At 42.8% G+C, this 15,011-nt stretch overlaps 1 protein-coding gene across 2 annotated transcripts in view; it reads right to left on the bottom strand.

Annotated features, from left to right (window-relative positions):
• The window catches only part of LOC116601443 (NBAS subunit of NRZ tethering complex), a 51,561-nt gene that overhangs the window by 16,332 nt on the left and 20,218 nt on the right, over positions 1–15,011 (bottom strand). For both annotated transcript variants that reach the window (XM_048727558.1, XM_048727559.1), the window contains exons 28-48: positions 14,608–14,688; positions 14,134–14,259; positions 13,654–13,701; positions 13,376–13,449; positions 12,856–12,915; positions 12,706–12,768; positions 12,403–12,466; positions 12,022–12,080; positions 11,641–11,743; positions 10,749–10,972; positions 10,418–10,530; positions 9,796–9,875; positions 9,441–9,616; positions 9,044–9,085; positions 8,684–8,771; positions 7,792–7,836; positions 7,039–7,254; positions 6,394–6,532; positions 5,861–5,937; positions 3,639–3,939; positions 1,299–1,365 (exon numbers count right to left, since the gene is read on the bottom strand). In XM_048727558.1, coding sequence (XP_048583515.1) covers positions 1,299–1,365; positions 3,639–3,939; positions 5,861–5,937; positions 6,394–6,532; positions 7,039–7,254; positions 7,792–7,836; positions 8,684–8,771; positions 9,044–9,085; positions 9,441–9,616; positions 9,796–9,875; positions 10,418–10,530; positions 10,749–10,972; positions 11,641–11,743; positions 12,022–12,080; positions 12,403–12,466; positions 12,706–12,768; positions 12,856–12,915; positions 13,376–13,449; positions 13,654–13,701; positions 14,134–14,259; positions 14,608–14,688 — 2,246 coding nt within the window. The remainder of the gene's footprint in view (positions 1–1,298; positions 1,366–3,638; positions 3,940–5,860; positions 5,938–6,393; positions 6,533–7,038; positions 7,255–7,791; positions 7,837–8,683; positions 8,772–9,043; positions 9,086–9,440; positions 9,617–9,795; positions 9,876–10,417; positions 10,531–10,748; positions 10,973–11,640; positions 11,744–12,021; positions 12,081–12,402; positions 12,467–12,705; positions 12,769–12,855; positions 12,916–13,375; positions 13,450–13,653; positions 13,702–14,133; positions 14,260–14,607; positions 14,689–15,011) is intronic.

Below are 15,011 nucleotides of genomic sequence, written 5' to 3'. Positions count from 1 at the left end.
ACTTAACACACGGCCTCAACGAACACTTTCTCCTACAAGGTACTGGGAAATAATCCACGGTATTACTCTAACATAAACTTAACACACGGCCTCAACGAACACTTTCTCCTAAAAGGTCCTGGAAAATAATCCACGGTATTACTCTAACATAAACTTAACACACGGCCTCAACGAACATTTTCTCCTAAAAGGTCCTGGGAAATAATCCACGGTATTACTCTAACATAAACTTAACACACGGTCTCAACGAACACTTTCTCCTACAAGGTCCTGGGAAATAATCCACGGTAATACTCTAACATAAACTTAACACACGGCCTCAACGAACACTTTCTCCTAGAAGGTCCTGGGAAATAATCCACGGTATTACTCTAACATGAACTTAACACACGGTCTCAACCACCACTTTCTCCCACAAGGTCCTGGGAAATAATCCACGGTATTACTCTAACATAAACTTAACACACGGCCTCAACGAACACTTTCTCCTAGAAGGTCCTGGGAAATAATCCACGGTATTACTCTAACATGAACTTAACACACGGTCTCAACCAACACTTTCTCCTACAAGGTCCTGGGAAATAATCCACGGTATTACTCTAACATAAACTTAACATACGGCCTCAACGAACACTTTCTCCTACAAGGTCCTGGGAAATAATCCACGGTATTACTCTAACATAAACTTTGCACACGGCCTCAACGAACACTTTCTCCTAGAAGGTCCTGGGAAATAATCCACGGTATTACTCTAACATTAACTTAACACACGGTCTCAACCAACACTTTCTCCTACAAGGTCCTGGGAAATAATCCACGGTATTACTCTAACATAAACTTAACATACGGCCTCAACGAACACTTTCTCCTACAAGGTCCTGGGAAATAATCCACGGTATTACTCTAACATAAACTTTACACACGGCCTCAACGAACACTTTCTACCACAAGGTCCTGGGAAATAATCCACGGTATTACTCTAACATAAACTTAACACACGGCCGCAATGAACACTTCCTCTTCCAGCGTGATAAGACAGGTAATAAGACACGGTATGATTCCAAGAGTAACATAATAGTATTCATCCAATAGTTAAATTGTGTACGATATTTGCAAACTTCAAATCTATACTATCGAGTACTTCTACATTGCCACAATGTGCATCAGCGTCACAAAATATAAGTTTCAACAAAAAAAAACTTAGTAATATGTCCACCTTGTATAGGGGCCCAAAATGATAAATGTAAAATGCGGTTTAGCTTGTGACGCTAACTAATGCGCCGATTGCGTGAACTCACATGGTCAGTCCAAGGATCGTCTCTCTCTTGTACTCCGAGTCACGGGCGAACCGCCCGATATCTACACCTGGAAATAAACATTAAATTTGTCTAGAAAATACTAGTTTTTACAATAAATATCTGAGGGTCGTAACCAAGTCATTCACCACGAGATCAAGCTCTCAACGTTCAACCACACTGAGACACAAAGACACAAAGACACAAAGTGAAGCGTCAGGGCAACATGGCACGCAAGCTCTCAACGTTCAACCACACTGAGACATAAAGACACAAAGTGAAGCGTCAGAGCAACATGGCACGCAAGCTCTCAACGTTCAACCACACTGAGACATAAAGACACAAAGTGAAGCGTCAGGGTAACATGGCACGCAAGCTCTCAACGTTCAACCACACTGAGACATAAAGACACAAAGTGAAGCGTCAGGGCAACATGGCACGCAAGCTCTCAACGTTCAACCACACTGAGACACAAAGACACAAAGTGAAGCGTCAGGGCAACATGGCACACAAGCTCTCAACGTTCAACCACACTGAGACACAAATACACAAAGTGAAGCGTCAGGGCATCATGGCACGCAAGCTCTCAACGTTCAACCACACTGAGACACAAAGACACAAAGTGAAGCGTCAGGGCAACATGGCACGCAAGCTCTCAACGTTCAACCACACTGAGACATAAAGACACAAAGTGAAGCGTCAGAGCAACATGGCACGCAAGCTCTCAACGTTCAACCACACTGAGACATAAAGACACAAAGTGAAGCGTCAGGGCAACATGGTACGCAAGCTCTCAACGTTCAACCACACTGAGACATAAAGACACAAAGTGAAGCGTCAGGGTAACATGGCACGCAAGCTCTCAACGTTCAACCACACTGAGACATAAAGACACAAAGTGAAGCGTCAGGGCAACATGGCACGCAAGCTCTCAACGTTCAACCACACTGAGACACAAAGACACAAAGTGAAGCGTCAGGGCAACATGGCACACAAGCTCTCAACGTTCAACCACACTGAGACACAAATACACAAAGTGAAGCGTCAGGGCATCATGGCACGCAAGCTCTCAACGTTCAACCACACTGAGACACAAAGACACAAAGACACAAAGTGAAGCGTCAGGGCAACATGGCACACAAGCTCTCAACGTTCAACCACACTGAGACACAAAGACACAAAGTGAAGCGTCAGGGCAACATGGCACGCAAGCTCTCAACGTTCAACCACACTGAGATACAAAGACACAAAGTGAAGCGTCAGGGCAACATGGCACGCAAGCTCTTAACGTTCAACCACACTGAGACACAAAGACACAAAGTGAAGCGTCAGGGCAACATGGCACATAAGCTCTCAACGTTCAACCACACTGAGACACAAACACACAAAGTGAAGCGTCAGGGCAACATGGCACGCAAGCTCTCAACGTTCAACCACACTGAGACACAAAGACACAAAGTGAAGCGTCAGGGCAAAATGGCACGCAAGCTCTTAACGTTCAACCACACTGAGACACAAAGACACAAAGTGAAGCGTCAGGGCAACATGGCACACAAGCTCTCAACGTTCAACCACACTGAGACACAAAGACACAAAGACACAAAGTGAAGCGTCAGGGCAACATGGCACGCAAGCTCTCAACGTTCAACTACACTGAGACACAAAGACACAAAGTGAAGCGTCAGGGCAACATGGCACACAAGCTCTCAACGTTCAACCACACTGAGACACAAAGACACAAAGTGAAGCGTCAGGGCAACATGGCACACAAGCTCTCAACGTTCAACCACACTGAGACACAAAGACACAAAGTGAAGCGTCAGGGCAACATGGCACGCAAGTCTCAACGTTCAACCACACTGAGACACAAAGACACAAAGTGAAGCGTCAGGGCAACATGGCACGCAAGCTCTCAACGTCCAACCACACTGAGACACAAAGTGAAGCGTCAGGGCAACATGGCACACAAGTCTCGAATATTATATATATATAGAAAAAAAAAAGAAAATTCTTTGAAGTAACATATTCTTCCAATTATTCTTAGCGCCGAGCATCCGAGTTAACACTCGAGTTCTGGTCATCGCCAGCAGCTGTTCTTGGAGAAGAAATACCGAATATCATACGAAATAGCGCCGAGCATCCGAGTTAACACTCGAGTTCTGGTCATTGCCAGCAGCTGTTCTTGGAGAAGAAATACCGAATATCATACGAAATAGCGCCGAGCATCCGAGTTAACACTCGAGTTCTGGTCATTGCCAGCAGCTGTTCTTGGAGAAGAAATACCGAATATCATACGAAATAGCGCCGAGTATCCGAGTTAGCTCCGAGTCACAATCGTCTTACCTCGGCCGAGACTCTGCAGCAGCTGCGCTTGGGAGAAGTCCGCCATCTGATTATACCACTGCAGCAGACACGTGCTAAGTGCATGTAGCTCCTCCGACCATTCGGAAGGCACGCCGTCTATCACGAAACGCACCACGTGTTCTATGACGTCAGTGGGTTTGTGTGTGAAGACCGCTGGCTGGTGTTTTCTGAGGTCGGGATTGAGCCTGCTGTAGAGGTCCAGAGCATAGCAGTAGGCGGCCACGTGCAGGCACAAGTAACTGCTGGAGTACTTTTGGAACAGCTCGCTCGCTTCTGACAGCTGGTAGGATAACCAAATACAAACATTAGGAGTAGAAAGTTTAACAAGTATTTAAAGGTATTCTTTGATTTTCCCTAACAAGTGCGCGCGATCAAATGGACTTTTTTTCCCAGTACAAGAAGCAAACACGGAAGCGTGGAGAGAAAAGCAAATTTCTAAAAAGGCGACCAACGGACTTTGAGTCTAACCGCTACTTTGTCAGCAAAATTCTAAGTGCTAGAAAGCATCAATTCCTATCGACTGATTAAAGGAAACTATTGCGATATTTTCGATATAAATTGTTCATCCTTATTTACGCCTGGGTTAGCGCTAACCTGCTTTCTAGAAACCGGCCCCTGATCCTCTGCTAGCAGAAGCCTCTTGTAACCCGCAGTGATTCATGGGTATGTAAGTAAATTTGCTTAGTTATAAGCGTGATACAAAACCAAATCTAGCCCGTGTCAGGCCCTTTTATCGTTCCCTATGTAGTATATACCGGGACGCGATTAAAAGAGGGCCTGATACAAATACAGTATTTCAATTAATTTTTCATGTTCGGGGCCCATATCACTGGGATTGGCTAGAAAACAATGCTAATAAAAATGCGCGCTCTGATTGGCCCTTATCAGCATCATCCAATGTCCACGCCGAGCATTGCGTGCATTTTTTAACAGCTATTTTTTTCGGGTTGTATCACCAGTTGCAACAGTTATTTTTTGGATTTATGGTTAATTTGTCTCCTTTATATGACGACTATGACCCGTGGCGGAGAGGTACCGGGATTTACTTGTTCGCTGTTTCAAACTGGAGACTTGACAAGGTGTGTTCCAAGAGTAACCACAGCATCATATCATGTCATGTACATATATATAATCGTGTCTATAATCGTCGTCTGCTTTTCTACTTGTGTATGACAAGCTACACACGTGATTATTATGATTGAAAGCATTCCAAACATTAATTTTGCAGTCCAATTCTTAGAACGTACTAAAACCGATTTCCATGCGAGCGTTTTAGATGTCCCTGTCAACGTGATAAGCAAACTCAACAAAATGCTTTCAGTCGTTCCTTGGACTTCAATATGCTGACAGCCGGTCAGTATATAATTTCTAGATGCTAAGTATGTCTTCACTACATGTGTGACTTATTCCTGCGTGACAGTTTATTTCTCATCGGTGTCATTTTTCGAAGCTTAACTAGCTATACTAGCTATTTTTCGAAGATCAACTAGCTATACTAAAGGCGCTGAAAATATGGATGCCATAGAAGCTGCGGATATCATTAGTAATAGTTATCAAATTCTTAGATAGACCGACACCGAGTATTCAAGAAAATTGTCTGTGAGAGCGAAGAATTCTTGGGATTGTTTGCGGTACTTCCCGAGAGTTGATCGAGTGAGCTTATCAAATAATGAAATTTATGTTCAAGCAGAGGTTTGTCTGTAGACGAAAAACCCTGTTTAGTAAATTGGTGATGTGAACATCCTGTAGTAATTTAGTGACGTGTGGATGTGCAGTCATATACGTAAACTGTAAAATCTCTTGCGCCGTGAACTATCTTAACGTTTTCCTCTCCAGTTTCTTGAAGGAATTAAAATCATTTTACATAAAGTTACCTCACCGGGGTTTGACGTTACTATAATTATTACCCTTGCATATAGATAACACCACTGTAATTTTGCTTTACAGAAATACTGTTTATAATTTGATTTGGGCATTTGATTTTGAGCCTATGTAATTTCACAGCGCCCTGAAATCAGGCGTAGTTTTGATTCCTCTCCGACTTTTGTAAAATAAAATCGCCTGATACTCGGGCTAAACCAAATCTTATTTTGCGAGTCTAGTGTCTCGAGAGAGCTTAGTTATTATAAAGGGAAAGATCTGATTCCAACCTTATTCGAGATAGGTAAGAAACCTATTATTAAACGAGCTAGTTTACTAACCTTAGGTAGAGCGAGAAGGTAGGCTAGCGCTTGTGTCGTGTCGTATTCAAGTAAAGACTCCGAGAGCTGCAGCAATACTGAAAATGAAACCCACAATTATCAGGCCCGTACTTCCCCCCCCCTCCCCCCCCCCCCCCCCCCCCCCCCCCACACACACACACAAAGTCCACTTCCGGTTAGCATAAATCAAAATTTAAACTATTTTGTAGAGGCACAAAAATCCCTTTTTTTTCTAGTGGGGGTTGGTCAAATTTTTATCAGAAAACTCACGCATGAGAATTGACGAACATATTTGTCTCTAGGCTCCCGGCGATTTCGTTTTTATTTAAGTTCGAGTTAGGGGGAATACTCTATGACTGGTGTTACCAAGGATTCGAGTTAGGGGGAATACTCTATGACTGGTGTTACCAAGGATTCGAGTTAGGGGGAATACTCTATGACTGGTGTTACCAAGGATTCGAGTTAGGGGGAATACTCTATGACTGGTGTTACCAAGGATTCGAGTTTGGGAGATATAGCCATGCAGCTCTTACCTTCAGTAGCGGGTTCCTCCACACTGCCTTCTGCTCGGCACTCGCATAACTTCTGCGTGCGTAACAAGCAGTGGCTGACATTGAACGAGCCGTTCGCACGTCTCTGGCGGAGTAGCTTTTCATATGGTAGACCATCAAACTAAATAAAAAGTGGGAACAACTTTTTATGAAATTTGCTCAGGCGAGCTACTGAGTTTGGGTACAGAAAAAAAAGGAAAAAAGAAATTTAAAAAAACACACGCGACGATTTGGTTGGTTCATAAAAGAAAATTATCATTAATCTTCTCAAACATATAGGTTCTTGAACCTTTTTGGAAAAAAAACACGCTTTTCGCTTTAATGTTTTATTGATACAGGTATAGTATCAAAAAGTTTTTTTTTCTTTTGCCATATGAACGGAAAAGGAACAATTACATATCGTTAATGCTCAATTTGAGAAGACTTTGCCGTATTATTTATTTGTGTATTATTTACTATAATCTAAAGGCACAATTTTGTGCATTGATAGTTCAGAAAAGGGGTTGATTAATACAAAAATATAATAAATTCGTTATGCCAGAAATAATTCGGGAATGCTTTGGCTCTAATGACCCACTCTGTTCAGGTATTGTAAGCTTCATGAGATATCCCATACGGTATCATTACCTGTTTGGAGTCTTCATCCCTGATAAGTGAGGAATAAAAGGGATGGAACATCTGAGTCATCTTATCCTCTATCTTCTTGTCTGAGTGATGCTCCACAGAACCATTCTGGGTCCCTTTCTGGAGTGGGCGTAGCCATGTGACTGTGGTTTTCAGCCAATCACGACCTGTCATGAGTGACCTCGATACTGTGCTACCCTCAGGTTCATCAGTTTGTTTCTATGAAGACAACAAAGTTGTTGAAAGCACGGGTGGCCTAGTGTGTTAGCGCGTAGGTTCGAATCCTAGCACTGACTGGGGATTTTTTAGAGTTCATGCCTTGATTTGAATTGTGCCACAAGTGAGTTGTCTTTCCAGTCTTCTCGGATAAGGACACTTAACCGGAGTCCCCGTCTCTTTAAGCTACACTACACTTACTGTACCTTAATCGAAGGGACGTAAAATAACCACTGGGGACGTAATAAACCCTCTGGCAGTGACCACCCTCAGTGACAGTGCTTACTAACAATACACACATGGGTGCACTTGATTTAGAGCCTAGCTCTGTTGTGCCTTCCCCACCAGTATCACTGGTGGGAGTTACTACAGATATATCTCTCTTCTTTGCAACATTATCGTACTTACAAAAGAAAATCCCACTGGCACCCCGAACACATTTTTTTGTACAGTATGTCATTTTGACTATATCAATAATCTTGTTTGCGTAGTTCTTTTAAACTGATAAGGGGTCTTAGGGGAGAGGGGGAAAGTGTTTACCTCATCAATAGTGTCCATCTGTCGGCTCAGTTCAGTATAGAGGATCTAAACCAAATAAGCGTGTTAGCGTTAAGTAAAGCAAAGATTGAAAAGCTAGCATACATAGATACATGATTCACATACGAGCATCCGCAAGCGTGATAAAATGCGCACTCTCATGAGCATCCGCGAGCGTGATAAAATGCACACTCTCATGAGCATCCGCGAGCGTGATAAAATGCGCCCTCTCATGAGCATCCGCGAGCGTGATAAAATGCGCACTCTCATGAGCATCCGCGAGCGTGATAAAATGCGCACTCTCATGAGCATCCGCAAGCGTGATAAAATGCGCACATGAGCATCCGCGAGCGTGATAAAATGCGCACATGAGCACCCGCGAGCGTGATAAAATGCGCCCTCTCATGAGCATCCGCGAGCGTGATAAAATGCGCACATGAGCATCCGCGAGCGTGATAAAATGCGCACTCTCATGAGCATCCGCGAGCGTGATAAAATGCGCACTCTTTCAGATAATTCGGGCCCTGGGTAAGAGGAGACTTGCGCTAAGAGATCATGTGACCTTTCTGGGTGACAAATTCAAAACAAAATCATCAGACAAAAAAATCAGAAATGATTGTGCCTGTCACACCAGAGAACGACGAAAAACATAAATCTTTACATGAGACTAAACTCTTTCTAAAAAAGGATTCTGGCTTTTTTTGACAAGCGCTAAATAAGTTGCTTTTTGCCGCTGTTATATTGCAACTAAAAGGCAGAGCGCGGGCTAGTTTGCCAACGTCACGTGACCTTTTAGCGCCTCACCTATTGGAACACAAGGACAATGATTTACCAAGACAGAGACGGTTAGCAGCCGTCTTGAAGCAAGCACGCAAACGCTTTCCATTTTACTTACCTGAGTTTCCACCAAACTCCTGCTATGAATAAGCTCCTCAATAGCATCTGGTGAGCAGTGGGTGAGTGCGAACGCCAACAGGGATTGCCTGTAAAAAGCATAAAAAACGAACCAGTGGTTCTCAACAACTATTTAACTATGCTTACCAGCCACTGTCAAGAAACCCTTGCTTATTACATTGAGTTTAATAATATACTGTTGGATCTTTTATCCCTCTCCAGCCTCACATTAAAAACAACTGCCGATCACTTTTCTGCCATGCAAGCGCCTAAATCCAGGACACAATTTCCGACCTCTCTTATCCTGTCAAATCACTAACTGCTGTAGCTCGCCTTACACCACAATTTTCTAATTGCTCACCTTGCTTTAAGATCCTTATACTCTTCCGTCTCGCCAATCACTCTGAAAAGGACGACGAAAACAGCAACAAGAAACATTAAGGAGAAATATGATAAGATGATGATATGGTGTTGCAATTAACTTGAAGTTTCCCTCCACTTCTTTGTGATAACCAAGAAGATTTTATAATGAGATTGTATACGCAGACTATTTTGTCGAAAGTATTCGAGATGAGATTAAGAAATCAATTTAAAAATCCCCCCTTTCTCATGATAAACAACAAGATCATATAATGAGAATTTATATGCAGACAACCTTGACGAAACGAACTGATAAGTTGAATTCTCCTAACGATATAAATAAGGAACGTCTGATTGGATTAAGGAGAATTACTATTTTGAGATGCAAGGGTGCGGACCTGCAGATGGTCCAAGCGTCCTCGTATCCTTCCTTGATGAGCTCGCGGCACATGGAACAGGCAAAGTCGTAATCCTTCTCCTGGAAGGCTGCTTGGGCAACTAGCATACGAACACGACCACGCCTTAGTACCTCATCCTGACCGGACACCTGTAATAGGCCTGCCAGGCGGAGGACCTGAGACAGACAATGGAAGTAAGTCATGGACACGTAATAGGCCTGATAACGAACGAAATATGGTATAACGACATTGGGACCAGGCATACAATGTGAAATTTGCTCACTACGGAAAATGTATAAGAAATGTTTACTCTGGCTAACCCTATCCCTTACGACATTCCCAGAGTTTGTATCACCTTGTTGGTCTTGGTGTAGGCAGATGGAGATCCGTCCAACGCTCTTTTCACCAGACCCAGTTTATCATCACAAAGGCGAACTAAAATAGGTAACGACACTCTTTGTTAGACAAAACATCATTTACTAAAAATGAGAGTGGTAACGTTTTACTAACGAATTGTGGATGGGTAGGGGTGTATACAGGCAGGTGTAAGTGACATTGGGGTGATATAGGTGGGTGTGTCGAAGAGGTGGGTGTGGACAAGTGGTCTTGTGGGAGAGATGGTTGTGTCATACAGTTGGGTGTATCGAAAAGGTGGGTGCATGGGACAGATGGGCGTGTCGTACAGGTGGGAGAATTGGACAGGTGCAGGTGGGTGTGGAAAAGTGGTCTTGTGGGACGTGTGTATGTGAACAGGTGTGTGTGTGTGTCGGACAGGTGGGTGTGTCTGACAGGTGGGTGTGTCAGACAGGTGTGTGTGTCGGACAGATGGGTGTGTCAGACAGGTGTGTGTGTCGGACAGGTGTGTGTGTTGGACAGGTGTGTGTGTCGGACAGGTGGGTGTGTCAGACAGGTGGGTGTGTCGGACAGGTGTGTGTATTAGACAAGAAGCGTGTTGGAGCGGCTAATGTGTTAATCACCTTCAAGTGGCAGTATCTGTACGTTAAAGTCATCAAGCAAGCCAAGTGCTGCGATCAGATTGAACTCTTCCTGAATCAGCGGAGGCCGATCATCGATCAGATTCAAACATGCCCTAAAGAAAAAAGCATTTGTCAGGCGCTATAACTAGCCAAGTTAAGCTACCTAGCAATGTCTAACAAGGAACACTAGATATCAAATTCTAGATATCAAATGACTCGTTACTCGCTAAACATCACATTACCATCACAGGTACTTCACTTGGACTTGTTACAGTTATATTGCCAAGCCAGACAGATCGTTGGATTCGTTACTCGCTTAATATAACATTACCTTGCCAAGTCCATTGCAGAGTCAGACAAATCGTTGGACGAGTTGAAGTACTCTTTGCTTGCTCCGAGCACGAGTTCCACAGCCTTAGCGTATGGCACACGAGGTCCCTTCAGGGGATCCTGTGGGGCTGGGTGGTCGTCCTCTAGAGGTGACTTGCAAAGCATATGGCCGGCAAGAATGACATTGTCGGTGTGTCCCGAGTACAACAGTGTTTCTGCATAGATCTGCAACAGAATAAAGTAAAAGATTGTTATGCATCGATTCTACCTAGGACAATCACGAATGCCTCTATCTTCAATCTTAAAGCCGCATTGTCACCAGTTTACTTACGGTCGATTACGTAACAATATCCGATGATCGGAAAATGCGAAAAATTTCAAAATATTGAAAGCAGTGTGTTTATTGGAAGTTTCTTTGAGGATGTGATTGATAATTTAGAGCGGATGGCCTGTTTAATATCTCGGAATTTAATAGACTCTTTTGTCTTTTAACGGTTGAGGTTACCGTCGGACCTCCGGAAGTAAACTGGTGACAATGCGGCTTTAATTGGATTATGCAACAGTTATCAAAGTCTGAATAAATACTTAGAGATTTGCTGTGAAACTTAACCCGCCTTGTTATTATAAAACAGAGTATTGTACTTTATTCACCAAACTCACTTGAAAAAATCACAAAAGCTCTCCAAAAATCAGCCGATGGAAATGGAAGCTTGTTTACGTTGTATTTTTAAAAATTTCAACGGTTTCTTTATCAGCGTGGTTCAACCTCATTTGGACATCTTATGTACCATTTCCCCCTCCTTTCAGTACTTCTCTACAAAGTCTACATATGTATCCTTCTTTTTTTCATAACCCACCCCTTTTCTCCTATCTGTCTTTTGTCTTCATCTTACCTCGTAACAGACGCTCGTATCGATACAGTTATAAGTCTTCTCCTGGAGACGGAGCATGTCTTTCAGCAGGGCCTGCCAGCCTTTCTCCTTTACAACAGGAGTCCTTAAAGCACACAAGACACACAGCAGTCAAAGGCACATCCCTTATATGTAGTATTTATATAGCGCTTATAAAGCGCTTATAAAGTAATAACCTTGTCCATACTATTATTATGATACAGTCTGGTATTGATGAATGCTGTTCTCGAATATATGGCAAAAATAACCTGACGTCTTGAAGCTTTTCCCAAATAACAAGCTCGCGAATGCGACTCCATCATTATACTGCTACATCTTGATTGGTATGTATTCCCCTCTGGTAATATAATAGTGAAGTATTACCTTTTCGCTGTAAGTGATGTCAAGGTTTTCATCAACTCTTGTGCCTCTTTTTTGTTACCCTGTAAAGGATTAGAGAGTTGCTGTAAGGCGCCATGTTAGGTTGAATTTCCAGCGGTCGCCAAGGGACACGTACTGCGGGCTCGCAGAAACGAGCTGGTAATCGAGCCTACCATACCGCCATCCTAGCAAATTGTGAGAAATACTAGGAAAGCTATTTCAACATTTTCGGTTGAATTTGAAAAAAGAAATGCACAACTTTGTTCATTGAGGGGATTTCGATTCAACCACACTAGGAATATAGTTTGCTTTAGACTGCAGCAAGGCTTATTGCCTAATACAGTGGATTCCAGGGAGAAATGTTTTATATTAATTAGCATCTACCTGTGTATCAATGATGAAGGATACAGGCTTTGGGATCCCATGCCTCGCCAGGATTTCACAGGCACTGAAACAGAATTACTTGAATTCACAATCTAACACGAGAGGGTGTAATGGCTCATTTTCGCATTACCTTTCTTTCGCGACGATTTTTTTTTTCGCGTCACTCTCGCGCCACATTTCAGCATTTTTTTAAAAAAGGCAAAAAATTCAAGTAGTCCATAACAGAAATCAAAGAGAGTGAAAAGGTTACATACCACAAATTGACCTCCAATTGGTCTATCTTTTTAATAAAAGGTTACATACCACAAATTGACCTCCAATTGGTCTATCTTTTTATTAAGTTCTCCAACCTGCTCAGACAGAATTCTGCAAAAGACAACGGGACAACATTATTGAAAAACTCCGGGTGACTTGATTGGTGGGTATGAGTCACGTGTGAGGTACGTCACTTACGCGTCATCTGGGGCAGGAAGGCACTCTAGGATACTAAAGGCTAGATCCACCTGGTCCTCCCTGGAGACAACACAGTTATGAGATATTAGAAATTATACAACGAAACTCGTAAATCGCGCGCTCTGATTGGTCAAGGGCCCATGTGTTACTAGAGGACCCACGCACGCTTGGCGTCGCGCGCAAAAACTAGATAGTAACTTAAGAAAACATTTTCTCTGTTGTATAAAAATTGCGTATCGTTGCGTCAATTTTGTTCATGACACACTGTGACGTTTCCATTAGAGGACAGACGCACGCAAAATCAGATCTATTTGTTAATCAGATGATAAAATCGCTTAATTGCCCATTAGAGGAAAGACAGAAGCTAGCCTGAGAATCCCTCGTGATTTATATGTTCTCTTGCATATCCTCTTGATATATTGAAAGTTTCTTCTCCAAGAGAGAACCATAGGAAATTAAAAACTACATGCGAGAGTTGATTGCTCGGTGTTAGCACGATGTTTAGCTAAGGTTAGGTTACCTTTTACAGATATATATGCACTCCAGGGCGAGTTTCATCAGTAGCGCCATGTCAGCGATCAACGGTTCCTTCAACTAATCAAACCAGCCGCAATTAGCTATCATGAATTGACTGCGGTTTTGATTTCTCTGCGAAATCACATTGAGGGATTCCAATCCAGAAAATAGCATTGGGGCGTTAGAATTTTGAAATTGTGGGATGTGGGATGACGAGATTGAATCCATGAACGAGAAAATCCGGATTAGGTTTCGGAGAAACTTGGATAATGGTAACCCTACCTCTGGCGTTGAATTCTGGAAAACCTTCAGTACGTAAGTGAGATCCGTCTGCAAGGATGCCATTAAATACAAAAGATCAGTAAGAAAGAAAAGCAACCGGGTATAACTTCGTTCCCTTTTTGACGAATAAAATGTCAGAAAATAGCAATTTTAACATACCGTAACGATTCGAATTCAAGTTTCGGGTCTTTATTGTTTATTGGAGGGGAGGGTGGGGGGCGGGCTAAATGACATGAAGATTTACACCATTGATGCTTCGTTGAGATCTCTTTAGCGGGAGAGGGCTCTTATTAGGGGGGGGGGGCTTATTCGAAGGAGTCGTTTATTCGCTTCGGCTATTACGGTAGCTTCGTCATTTACATCGCCAAATTTTTTAGAACTGCCAGAAGGGTTGTTAAAAGAACAAGACCAATGTACCTTTGATACTGATTTACATATCTACTAAGATGCCAAAATGGCGGCGGGCTCTGCCTGCTGTACCTTGGCGATATCTGTCAGGTACTGCCTGAGGAGGGAGGTCTGGGAACCAGGCTTGCACTTGTTGACCCTTTGTAGAAAGGGGGTGGCCCAGCGCTTGAAGTCCCCCACGAAGCACACCTCACTTGACTAAGAAAAAGAAGAATAAATAATCAGATAAACAAGCAGTTTCTCAGAGAAGAGAGCATGCTAGCTGCCCCTGGGGGGGGGGGACTTCGCATCGTGAATGTCTTGATACTTTTTCAGGGATCCACAAACGATCTATAAACAAATTGAACCAAACTCGAGGACGCCCTGGGGAAAGGGGACTGATTGCTATGACATTAGAGATCAGATACGCTAGTAGGATGATCAATCATCCATACCGATGAAGTGCTAAGCACGTCATGGGGGAGGGGACCCATTCCTTTGTTAAATCGCGATTTTGCTACGGCAAGATGTTTTAAGTCAAATCTAAAAGCTGACCTAAAGACTGACCTTGGATAGAAGCATACGTAGTTTGTCCAGGTCTGTCATTTGCTGGAACTGATCCAAGCCGAGTGTAACATCCGCTTTGCACTGTAAACACATGTGCACACGTGTAAACACCGTAGCAATTTAAAGGCATATAAACATAGAAATATATATATAAACACAAAAACTACAAATACGTTTAGGGAATTGCAAACACAATTGAAAGGCATGTTAACGCAAGTAAACATACATAAATACATGTGAAAACATGTAAAGGCATGTAAACATACATAATTACATGTAAACACACGTGAAGGCTTTTAAACATACATACATACATACATGTTAACACATTTCAAGGCATGTAAACATACATAAATACATGTAAACACATATGAAGGCTCGTAAACACATGTGAAGTCATGTAA

This window comes from Nematostella vectensis, chromosome 5 (genome assembly GCF_932526225.1).
Source record: "Nematostella vectensis chromosome 5, jaNemVect1.1, whole genome shotgun sequence".
NCBI lineage: Eukaryota > Metazoa > Cnidaria > Anthozoa > Actiniaria > Edwardsiidae > Nematostella > Nematostella vectensis.
Note: the sequence above shows the minus strand (reverse complement) of the source record. Positions and strands in the feature narration are given on the sequence as shown.